Source organism: Pezoporus occidentalis, unplaced genomic scaffold (genome assembly GCF_034315485.1).
Source record: "Pezoporus occidentalis ecotype Australia unplaced genomic scaffold, CSIRO_AGI_Poc_V1 ctg71, whole genome shotgun sequence".
Taxonomy (NCBI): Eukaryota; Metazoa; Chordata; class Aves; order Psittaciformes; family Psittacidae; genus Pezoporus; species Pezoporus occidentalis.
The window spans coordinates 678,754-691,934 of NW_026916062.1; the positions used below are offsets into that span (position 1 = coordinate 678,754).

Genomic DNA, 13,181 nt, shown 5'->3' on the forward strand with positions numbered 1-13,181 from the left:
CTGTCCAAATCTGCACAAAATCCAATGTGCAGTATCTATCTCATCTAGGGATAATTGCAGCTTGGAGGAGAAGGGGGAAGGGTGGAGGAGAAAGGTGGATTAGGCGATTGCCCTGAAAATTATAAATGACTGCAGACAAAATACAGGTAAAGCCTAAGGATGACTGATTCTTGGAAAGCCAGTATTTGGCAAGTCTGAGAATGACTCCCTCGTGTTCTTTTAGCTAATGAGATGACAAACTGAAAGACAGTTCATCAACTGATAGCAATGAGAAATAAATGTCAAAGGCTCCAACAAATATCTTCTCAGTCACCACAGCACTAAGCTGATGGTCTCATTATAGCAGACAGACAAGATATGTTCAAGCTCTTCTCAAATTCAAACCAGAAATTTCTCTCCATACCAGACCATGATTAAAATCTTGTTGGCAGATATGTCTGTATTAAACTAAAGCACTGTCAACCTCATACAAAAAATACATTTTGTTTGGATCTTCAATAAAGCTTCAAAGATTTCTTGCACTTGTTTTTTTTTTTTAAATACATATATATATAAAATAAAAAATGTATCTATTAATAAGTAATATACAAATAATTAATCTGTTTGGAGAATAAAACAAAATAAATCCTTAAAGGTCTGGATTGGCCATGCTACAGAGGATGAAGAAGAAAATACTGATTTTCATTACATGAAATACACATTTTTAAGGAATAGCCTTGATCATAAGAGTGGCAAGAAAAATATTCACTAAATAGCACTGATTTTAAAGTTCATAAAAAGAACTACAGTTTCATGCCATAGGTGGTCTGAGCAAAATGTGACATACTATTCTGCTATTGAAAACCTGGATTTACTGGAGGAGAGCCAGATTAGCACATACAGAGAGAACAATGTACAGTAAAACCACTTTACTGATAATGGAGGTACAAATGAATATAATTTACAGGCTGAAGTAGAATTTACTTCACGTCTAGGTACTGGTATATTTCTTTTTACTGCAGGACTGCCTTACACAATGCAAGAGTTTTTTAAAAAACAAACCCACCAAAAAAGTGGAATACATTATATCCAAACCACATTATTTCAGCTCCTTTACAAAGATGAACTTCCATTAAATCACACAGATAATTTTATTATGTCATACCAAAGAATGACTAGTATTCAATTGCTTTGCACAGACATAAAAGTACGTTTATTATATGTTCTCCACAAAAAAACAAACTGCTTTTCAAGCTATGGTGCTTCTGATTTACATACCTACAGACAAACAATATAAACACAGAATTTCCTAGGAGATCTGTTCATGAAAGGAGAACATAATTACTGCAGTCAAACTCTGTTTGGCAGTGCAAACAAAAGGACTTTTGGTTGTTTGTTTTCTTTTTAAACTACCATGGCAAAGCAGTATTTTAAGTTCTGTTGTTACAGGAAACAAACAAGTCAGAACAGACCAAAACACTCCCCTAAGTATGATACTGAGCACTGACTACAGCGTATTATTTGCTCATTCCTGATGGCCAAGAGCCAGTAAAGACTGCCCACCAGTCTTGTAAGAAATACTAAAAATGCAGTACAACCCAACATTTGCACCAAGTTTTCCTCCCTCTTTCTCAGAGCCTTTTTTAAAAATTTCCTTAATTAGGCAAAATTCTAAGATTAAGCTAACAATGTTAATGCTAAAGGATTATACTCACTTTTACTTTGCCTATACCAAGTAGTCACAATACACTGTTCAGTTGTAAAAAGTTTACCAGGTCTTTGCATCCTCAGAGCAATGCCTGGCACCTGACATACACATCCCCATTCCTGTATTTCCACTCCTGATCTCTACTGTCTATAGTTGATTATAAGCAACTTACAAAGACAGTGCATTTTCAAAAGTGCTCTTTTTCTACTGTTATGAATAAGATGCCTCCCTTCCTGTTAACAGTTTTAATAAGGCATCAATCACCTTGTTGCTGTCAGTAAAAATGAGCTGAGAGAATGATACTCCTACCTCATGGTCACAACAAAACGAATGCAAACTGAGAAGACAGACATCTTCATACATCCATTGCTGAGATTTTGCAAGTAAATCACAATGGCCATGGCTTAGTTACTCCTGTGATACATATTTCCAGGAATTTTTCCTCTTTAGGTAACCAAAGGAATTATCCCTGATTTTTTATATGCTAATTTAACTTTAATTATGTAGTCACAGATGGAGCTGCCTTAATTTTGTCATTATTTTAAATTAATAAATGAACAAACACATACCTGGTAATCAGAGTACAGTTCATTTACTGTAGCTCACAACTAAAACTTACTGTTCTTCACACAACATTCAGTAAGAGGCACAAGAGTTACAGCAAGGGAATTTTCTTGTTCAATGCAGGGCAACCCCAGTCTGCACCTCACTTCCCCTGATTTGACCGCTAAGGGAGTTGCGTTCATTCTCCTTTCAACTTCATTTGCCCATTACAGTAAAGGTACTTCAAAAGCTCAACTGCAGACAGAGTGACCAGGTAAGTTGTTTCACACAATGAAGTCGGTGACAGTTCATGGAGCTGACTGTACAGGGGGCATCTCTAAAAAACCTGTCCAAGTAGCTGTGTAGATGGGCTAAGACAACACCTGCATGACAGCAGCAATCTGCTGGGAGGAGCTCAAATAAGACTCCTCTAGGAAGAGAGGGGGATCACCTATAAGTGAGTTAAAGATACACTGAACTTCACAAAAGGCAGAATGATTATGGAGCTCATAAAGAATGGAACACTAAAAGCAACCAACTAACTTAAAAAGTACTGTACTTCAGGTAATAATTAGGTTTTACCAAGAGAAAAGTTTAAGGGGGACGACACTGGGGAAAAAAAAAAAAAAAAAAAAAAAATCAACAAACCAATGGGGGAGGTGGAAGGGAGTCTGATCAGCAAGCTGAGGCAAGCAGCAAGTCACCATAGAGGTCTTAGGGAATTCTCTTTCTTCTTTTCTTTCTTTTTTAATAAAAAATTAATACTTCACATCTTTTCAATTTAAAACAAAACCAACCAAAACTAAAAAACCAAAAAATCAAAACAACCAAGAAGCCTTAAGATACATTTTCCTATTATATATATTACATTTGCTTGAAAATACTTTATTACTGTTTCAGTACAGAGTTCCGGAAGTGCCAAGTAGGCAGAATCTCTTGATACCGAATAATCTGGCCACAGCTAATGAACAAAGGAAATGTTCAATCCACTGCTTCCCCAAGGCTTTGAAAAAAAAAACCTAAACAATCAAACAGTAGCTGTGATGGCCAAAGTGTGTGCAGAGATACACAATAAGCAAAAGGCAATAAAAAATACTGTTATAATAGTATACTACTACAATATTTTACTTTGCAGACCTTGTGTGCAGGAATGAGGTTTATCAAAATCGAGTCCAGCAGCTCCTGAGTTACTCCATCGCCTTCCATGATGATAGAACTCATCAAATCCAGCATATGCATTTGTACCTTCTGGTTGTGGCTATTACTGAGATGATAAAGAATATTATCAATACTGAATTTTCAGACCCTAACAAATACTAACAGCACTGTTAAGAAACAATGCCTAATGATATCCAGCTTGCCCTCCCTTACACTCTCCACATCTTGAAACTATTTTATGTGCCTTTCCTCTCTTACAGAAAGCTTCGAAAACCTGTAACACCCCAGCTTTGCTTTAAGAAAAACAAAACAAAAAAAGAAAATAACAAACATGGAAATATAAATGTAGATAAATGAGTCAGAATTAAGTATACTGTAAAAACACGGACCAGAAATTTTAAAACATGCCTACTTTTAAAAAGACACCCCTCCATATTGTCAGTAATTCACACTCATTTGCTTTCCCTGTATCTCCTTGCTTGAAGGAATGAGGACTTGCTCTATTTAGTCATATTTATTTGTAGGCTATGCAAGGATTCAGTCTACCCCCAAAAATAATGCTAGTTTGACAGTTTATTATAACTGAAGCAATTCCACTTACTTTATAACTGAAAAAAGAGTCCTAAAAAGCTGAATAAAAATTTCATTGCAATCTTCTAACTCAAAGCAGATGTTGTAAGATTTAACCCACGCTAGATTCTAAAACAAAAATAGGATATTAATGACATTAAAACTTCACATTAAGTCACATAAATATAATCATGTTAGTTACATTTTTTTCTATTTAAGGAAAAACATACAATAGATTGTAAACCTTCTGGGGAAAGAGATGGTATTTGCTTTGCATATAAAGAGCTCTTAACACAAAAGTGCTTTGCAATATGCATCCAGAAAAAAATAAATACAGAATAATCCTATTTCTTATGTATAAAAGCTGATTGACAGAAACTGTTAGTGTAAGAAATCCATCTTTCTCAACTTTTTTCTTCATGCTATGAAACAATAGTTTTAAACATCAATAAAAGGTTTACAAACAACACTGTCTCTAAATGCACACTGATAAAACCCCCACACTTCTTGTCAAGAGTAGATTTTTCTAGTGTTTTTAAACCAAAATCTTATATTCCTTCTCCCATCAATAATATAAGCAGATTTGCATTTTAATCACCATTTTAATCACAAATTCTCTTTTGATGAGGTAATATAAATTCAAGGATGCATGATACAAATAACAATGTATGGAATTGTAAAATAAAGCTAAATGTTAATAAAAACCAATCAGCTTAATGTTCTCAACTACAGACTGCATAAACTTACTAAACACAAACAGAATTATAACTCCTAGAAGAAGTGATTCATCAAACTTTAATGAGCCTGGTACAATTTACAGAATAAAAGAAATTTCCCAAGCATACTGGCACATCTGTAGAAAGAATGATTACTTTTCATAGGCTTACAGAGCAAATGTCATCTACTGAAAATTGTAATTATTGTGTTACCTCTAACAAGTAAAAGTATCTGTTAAACTGGGGGCTCTTCGTGTCCTCCAAGCCTTTTAATTGTCTTGTAATAAACAAGAAAATGTCCTGTCAAAAAAACAATAAAGTGTTTAAAGCTTGATTCAGTACAGAATAAAAATACAACCCTGCAGTAATGACATCTACCCATATTTACAAACTCATGACATGGGAACATTAAATTGTCTTTTTCAGGCACTAACAGAAAGCTATCACCAACTCAGTCACCAGTTACTTAGGATTCCTTTACACACCTACGGCCCTTAAAGTACTATACTGACTCACAGGACTAAAGCAAAATCTCTTTAGTAAAACTAAATGTGAATATAAATGCAATAAATAAAAGTTACGGGTAGCAGTTTGGGGATGTTTTTGGGGGTGGTGTTGTGGGTTTGTTTTTTTTTCCACAGAAGGAGAAAGAGGTAGGAAGAAAGCCTTTATTTTTTTAAAGCATTTTTACCTTAAGCTTGTCATGGGAAGTATATGGAGCTTCAGGAGCATAGATACGAAAGATATCAGCCAAGCAACACGCTACAAGGAGGCGCACATCTTTATTGGGATTCCTGAGGAAGAATTCAGATGCAAGGTGCAAGGCTAATGGGAGATACTGCTGCTTCTCATCCTCCGAGTCCTGGTCCATATCCATGAAGGTTTTTACCACCATCTGAAAACACAGGAAAAACCCCATTCGAGTGCTTTCTGCTTTTATTCCTTGTTACTAAACAGTACTTTCTAAAAGGATGCAATACCATCAACACATTTTCGATTGCACAAGCCAGTACTAAAATGCTGTTGTTAGGACAAACATCAGGAAAAGAGAAACGTTAATCTGATACTTAAAGGCTTACTCAAGCTCATATTTACAGTTGAGACACTAAAAAAAAAAATGCTTTGCAGCTCTCCTTTTTTCGTTAATCTTAACCTGAGCTGCAGCACAGAAACTGCTGTATACCAGTGAGGTTGGAGATGGCAGCACCTCTTCACCAAAGCAGCCCCAGACCTCTTCAAAGGGAGGACTTGCCTCAGTATACAGCATGAGGGGCTGCAAGTCATCTGGTCTAGTGCAGACATCACAGTACAATGCAGTTGCTCTAACCACTACGCCATGACTTGAGAAGAGCCTAAGAGGCCAGTCTTACACTCTGCCTGTATCAAGGCACAGAGCTGAAGAACTATTTTACAGATGCACAATCCTTTAATCTAGTTTAGTCAAACTAGATACCAGGAAAGAATTTAATCCCCCACGGAAAGCATCTCTAATGCTGTGTATCTATTCCTGCTATATACTGAAACCTGCATCAACAGCCTTATCTATACAATGAAAAAAATAAACCATGTGGTTTCCTTGTTTCTTCTAGCACAGCTAAGTACCAATTCCTATGAAATGCCACCAAACTTGTTTGAGTTATTATACAACCCCAGTTAATTGAGTCACCTGAACTAAAAGTGAAAATTTAGTTTGAACAAATAAAAAGCTGCAGGTTTAGCTTCTGGAATAGGGTTTGTTAAAGAATGAGGATCACTTCTAAGACATCAGCACAGAACTGAGAGATGTGCCACAGATTCTTACTATGACCTTAATCAGATTGCTCTTTGTGTCCTGCACGTTGCTTGAGCATCCTTAAGAGTTAAAATTGTGAAGAACAGCCATATTGCATACCAGTTAGATTTAATATACCCATTAGAGAGATGCAAGAGAAAACACAGAATGATAAATCTTGACAGGTCAAATTTGCCTCTAGAATACTAAAACACAGTAAAACACAAGAAGAGATTGAGCTTACATGCTAATAAACACATCTCCTACTCTTACCACAATTCTCTTGTTATTGGGTCATTCAAATCATACCAAGGTTGTTCTTCCGTTATTAAATGTGCCCCCACTTCCAACATGAAAACGCTGTCTTTCAGCTTTACCTCCTTCCTGCGTTTTGGAACCCAGTTTTAAACACAGTAGATGTTGTACATTAAAATAAGTGTTTGGCAACAATCTTCCCCACAGTACGTTACTTAAAACCCTCTGCAATTTCTATAAAATGTGCAAGTACATTCTTTCATGAAGCAACCTAAGCAGAACCAAAAATGAAAGGAACGGAGCGGGGAGGACATAATAGAATAAAAGAGAAGTTTACAACCACAGCCTGTAAAATTCCAAATTCTACCTGCATTGGCCTGTTTCCCTAAAAATATTCTAAAGATACATTTTGAAACACTAGCTAAAAGGACAAAACCATCTTCTTATCTACAGCACAGGTCTGTCAGAGTGTCACACCATCACCTGTGCTTCCTATATACCAGGATCAAAGCCACAGATAAGGCAGGCTTCAAACCCTACCAGACTCTTTCAATAAGGAAGGTTTAAAACAAAAACAAATAAACAAAAAAAAAAAAAAAAAAAACAAAACAAGGGGAAAAAAAACTCCCAAACCACCACACCATTTTAATATTTTTTAGATAACCTATATAAGCAATCATCTGATCTTTCCCATAAGCCAGATCTCCTTTCTCCCTATGCATATCATAAACTTAGATTCAGATCTCCCTACAAGTTCTCATGTTCATATGTCAATATGCATAAAATCTTGCATATATCCCTGCTCTATTATGTCAAGATCAGACATGGAAGTCAGCATGATGCTGTGAAAACACACAACTTTCTTACTCTGTAACAAAACACTAGGATATTCTGGGATTAAAGTAATGAAACTAGTATTTGGCACTGTCTTGCTTCTTTGAAAACACACCAGCCTTACAGATTTTCCTGTACTGCTCTTGTTTTCAGAAGGAAATGCCAACAAACATCCACAAAACCTCATTCTGTTTCTCAGTAAAGCAGTCCTTGATACTTCTTTTCTATTACAAAACAACACTTGGGCAGTAACTGGGCCATTGGCATGCTGCAACTGCTATTTAACATACTGATCTATGCTTCTCTTCCATGGTTTCTTTATAGACACATACCTGCTTGCCCTTGAGTGTTGTCTTTTGTTTTATAACAAGTCTTTGGTGCATGATGCTCTGTTTATGACACACACAAACAGATAACAGGATAGTATCTTGGTCTATATCTAGGATCCCAGGCACCAAAGCAATATAAATAATACACGTGGGGTACACACACACACAAAAAAATGAATATATATATAAATAAAAAAATGAAAGTAGCATATAAACAAACTACACAGGGCTGGACCACAGTTAAAATCATGATGTAAATCCTTGCTAGTACCAGGGCACATGCAAGATTTGGGAAAAATGGAATTAATAAAGCCATTAATTTGTTGGAATGTCATCATACTTCAGTACAATAATTCTACATATTTCTTGAATATATACAATCAACTAAAATCCTACAGCCTGGGAGTAGTCGCTATAGCCAAGCAAACACTGACAATGATTACAGTATCACACAACAATTATTTCCAAATGCTTGCTAATCTATATTTGAAATTAACTGTTAAAATAGAAGAAAAGGTTAAAAAAGAAAAAGTCCAGACACTAAATACAAACCATGCTTGGCTCTTCACACTCACCAGACAGCCAAGAACTTGCTCAAAATTTCATCAGTTACAGGACAGGTACTCTTGCCCTCTAGCAAAACTGAAAAAGTAGTTATCAAGTAACAATTAAGAAAGCAACTTAAGTCTGTAGAAGTACAAGACAGTCCATGTTTAATGAAATCACTTATTCATACTAGAACCACATATCCTCAACTACAACGCACTGACCAACAACAGATCCATGATTCCCTGGGGTACTCGCGTTTCTCTCTACAGTTATCCTTTGTCTTGTTTTCTCTATGACAAGAACTACCTTCCCTTCCTCCCTTCACGATTATGTTGTTTAATGCAACTGGTCTAGGATCATAGTTCACAAATACGCCAAATAACCCAAAGAAGTTAAATGACAACATACTGCAAATTATTTTCTGTGATAACATCTGACAAAGAAAAGTTCCTTCTAATCGCCTGGGATCGGTATTACTTGAGATACACAGAACCATTAGAAATATAAACATGTAAAATTAAGCATACTTCCTGAAAATCTTACATAAATTCTGTGCTAGCCAGAGTTGCAAGTCTTTCTATATTTCCTACAACTCCATTCCATGTCCTGTTGCAAATTATGAGTTTTGTCATAGGAACTTAAAACACCCAGCAGCAGTATGCAAGTTGCATGATACCTAGTAAATATTGATAACATCTTAGGAAGAACTGCTCAGAATGGGTTTAGAAAGATTTTCATAGTTAAATTTTTAGCCACATCACTGCAACACCAGTATTAATTGTGACAGTCAGAAACTGACCTGTTAAATTAATCTGCTAATGAACCTAGAAACCTGAAGCACACTCTATAGAGACAAAGAAAAGGTTCAAATAATTAAAGTTTTTAAATTTTAAACCTGATCTGAAAGCCACTCATATGGCTACTAGTATACACAAATGCAACAATGCAGGAAAATGACAAAGTAAATAAGCTCCAAAAAATTCAAGTTGTGATTAATGTTCCATTGAACCAGAAGGAAGTAAAAATACAACTGAAGAGAGAAGATAGGAATTGCTACTACCAGACAGGTTTTAGAACAATTATTTTTTCCAAGAATCTGCATGTTCAGAAAAATCTTTACTGAAGTTATTCATACTACAGGTACTCTATTAAAGCAAATTATATTCAAGATGTCATCTGAGCCACCCTAATCACCCTTGTTCTAATTGAAAAAAAAAAAAAAAGCCCAAGCCAAACACACACACACACACACACACACGCTCAATTGCTTTCTGCATTAAGGTTTTCATTTTAGGTCTAGAAGAAGTTTTAATTTCCCAAAGTTTTGAATCTACCATTACATAAATTTTTCTCTAGCAGAATGAAGTAGCTACTTCAGAGTTACATACTAATTATTATCATATTAAGCCAGGTTTTAGTCCAGGAAATAGTGATTAAACCATACAGCATGGTTTAGCCCCAGTTAGCAACTAAATAGGATGCAGCTGCTCACTCACTCCCCGCACCCTCAGTGGGATGGGGAGGAGCATTGGAAAAAGGTAAAACCCACAGGTTAAGATGGGAACAATTCAGTAACTGAGAGAAAGTGAAATATACTAGTAGGAGCAGGAGTAGTAATAATAGGAAGAGAGAGAGAATTAAAAAAAAAACCCACAACAAAAACAACCAAGTGATGCACAATACAATTGCTCACCACCCGCTAACCCATGTCCAGCCTGTTCCTGAGCAGTGATCTGGGCCTCTGGGTAACTCCCCCCAGTTTATATACTGGGCATTACATGCTGTGGTATGGAATACCCCTTTGGTTAGTTTGAGTCAGGTGTCCTGTCTCTGCTTCCTCCCAGCTTCCCATGCCCCTCCTTACTGGCAGAGCATGAGACTGAAGAGCCCTTGATGAGGGTGCTACTTAGCAGCAACTAAAACATTGGTGTGTTATCAGCACTGCTTCAGACTAAAGCCAAAACACAGCACTGCACCAGATACTAGGAAGAAAATTAACTCTATCCCAGTCTAAACCAACACCCCGTAACATGAACTCACTACTTTTCAAATTCCAGTATTATTGTCTAACTGAAGTTTTGTTGTACAGTTGAAACAACCCTAGCTAGAGCACTACTATTCATTTGTATAATTCCCTACAGACTTTGTAGCTCCCACCACAGAACACTGTTACTGCCCTCTGCAAAAAGCAGGAGACAGAAGAGTATTATTTAAAAATATTAATGTAACATAATCCATTCTTTTCCAAAAAGTTAAGCACTCAAAACAAACACTAATTACTAGCAAACATAAACAAAATCCAGTTATTCACTTTTACTATTAAATTCATTCTGTATCTCCGTTAAGTTGTCACATACTGATGAAAGTATGGTGAAGGTACTTTAGTTAGACTGGAGAAATAAAAGTGTTAAAACTATTCTATAAATTTTCATTATTGCCATTTTTACCATAGTACCTTCAAATTCTAATTATTAGACCAAGATTTTACTCTCCCAGGCTCTGCAAACATGTAAGTGAAACGCTTCGATTATTACATTAGAGATAGATAAATGCAAACATGTCACTCAAACTAGCAAAAAAACCCCCACAACAGTTAAGTGAAGACCACTACAGGTCACTCTTAGCACATTATGAACATACTGAAAATTAAAGAATTTAAAGCTTTCAGGAAGGCGCTCATCCAAGCGTTAAGAACACACACTGCTCAACCAGTCACTCTGCACTACCCTTTCACCCAACGCAGAGAAATGCACAGACCACGCCTGAACTAAAGTTGCCATGGGAGAAGAACCTCCATCCATCCCACTCCAACCAGTTCGATGCTAGTGCCAGCAAGAGATGCCCAGAGCCTGGAGAAGGATAGCAGGTCAACAGGAGAGCACCAGAAGAATAGCACAATGGAATTCCAGCCACTCCAGTCAGTAAGTTGGCTTCATCAGGGACCCATCTTAAATGCCTCTAGACAAACCTACCTAGCAAGGACAATAAGAGGAGTTAAGAGACCTGTGTATGCCTGCAGTGCTGTGATCTTACTGGCATCTCAGAGATGTGGTGGGATGGTTTCTGTGACTGGAGTGCTGGAATGGAAGGAGACAGGCTCTTTAGGGAAGACAGACAGGGAAGACGAGGAGAGGATGTTGTTGTCTGTGTCAATGATCAGATGGAGTGCACAGACCTTCACCTGGGGATAGATGAGCAGCCGACTGAAGCTGCTCAGGACTGCCCTCCCTTTAATCCTGATACATAAGCTCTGGTCAGGCTGTGTTACAGTGGGTATATGCTACAGGCCACCCAACCAGGAAGACCAAGTGGACAAGGCCCTCTAGAGACAGATAGGAACAGCCTCATGCTCACAAGCCCTGCTCCTCGTGGGGGACTTCAACCACCCCAATATCTATTGGAGAGACAACACAGCAGGGTATAAGCAATCCAGGAGGTTCCAAGAATAGATGATAAATTCTTTCTCCAATTGACTGAAAAGCCAACGAGGACAGGTGCTATGCTGGACCTTGTTCTCACCAACAAGGAAAAGCTGGTGGGGAATGTTAAGCTCCAGAACAGCCTTGGCTGCAAGTGACTGTGAAATGGTTCAAGATCCTTAGAGCAGCAAAGAGGGTGTGCAGCAAAGATAGTGTGCAGCAAGCTCTCTACCCTAGACTTCAGCAGAGCACACTGGCCTCTTCAGGGATCTGCTTGGTAGAGTACCATGGAACAAAACCATGGAGGGAAGAGGGGCACAAGAAAGCCGGTCCATATTCAAGGATTACCTCCTCCAAGCTCAGGAGGATCTCCTTCGGAGTGATGCTCCCAGCAAAGGGAAGGTCAGGCAAAAACATCAGGAGGCCTGCATGGATGAACAAGGAGGTCCTGGACACAATCCAACACAAAAAGGAAGCTTACAGAAGGTGGAGGCAATGAAAAGTCACAGAAGGCAAAGGCAGGGACTGGGAAAATGAATAACTGCCTGCTGCAGAAGACCAGGTTCAAGAACATCTAAGGAACCTGAAGGCACACAAGTCCATGGGACCTGATGAGCTGCACCCACAGGTCCTGAGGGAAGTGGCAGATGAAATGACTAAACCACTATCAATCCTATTTGAGAAGCTGTGGCAGTGAGGTGAAGTTCCTGCTGACTGGAAAAGGGAAAACATAACCCCCATTTTTAAAAGGGAAGGGGGGGGGAAGGAACACCTGGGAAACTAATGGGTGGTCACCTTGGTGCCTGGCAAGATCACTGAGCAGATCCCCCTGGAAACTATGCTAAGGCACATGGACAATAAGGGGATGATTGGTGACAGCCAACATGGCTACGCTAACAATAAATCATGATGCCCCTTAAATCTGGCAGCCTTCTATGATAGGGTTAGTATTGGTGGACAAGGGAAGAGCTACTAACATTGCATGCAACGACAAGACAAGGGAGGATGGCTTTAAACTGAAAGAGGATGAATCTAGATTAGACACTTGGAAGAAATTCTTTACTCATATGAGGCTGGTGAGACAGTGGAACAGGTTGTCCTGAAAATATGTGGCTGCCCCATCCCTGGCAGTGTTCAAGGCCAGGTTGGATGGGGCTTTGAGCAACTTGGTCTAGTGGAAGGTGTCCCTGCCCACAGCAGGGGGGCTGGAACTTGATGATCCTTTAGGTTGCTTCCAGCCCAAACCATTCTATGACAATGTGACTTTGTCTCCAGTTCACTGTTGCTACGCATTTTTTGCGAAGTTTTGCTGCTGTAGTTAGTAAATTTACCACTGCCTCCACATGGGTA

General features: G+C 38.1%; 1 protein-coding gene across 2 annotated transcripts in view; it reads right to left on the bottom strand.

The window, feature by feature from the left end:
* The window catches only part of PDS5A (PDS5 cohesin associated factor A), a 79,902-nt gene that overhangs the window by 44,958 nt on the left and 21,763 nt on the right, over window positions 1-13,181 (bottom strand). For both annotated transcript variants that reach the window (XM_062642426.1, XM_062642425.1), the window contains exons 3-6: window positions 5,366-5,569; window positions 4,888-4,974; window positions 3,990-4,087; window positions 3,368-3,494 (exon numbers count right to left, since the gene is read on the bottom strand). In XM_062642426.1, coding sequence (XP_062498410.1) covers window positions 3,368-3,494; window positions 3,990-4,087; window positions 4,888-4,974; window positions 5,366-5,569 — 516 coding nt within the window. The remainder of the gene's footprint in view (window positions 1-3,367; window positions 3,495-3,989; window positions 4,088-4,887; window positions 4,975-5,365; window positions 5,570-13,181) is intronic.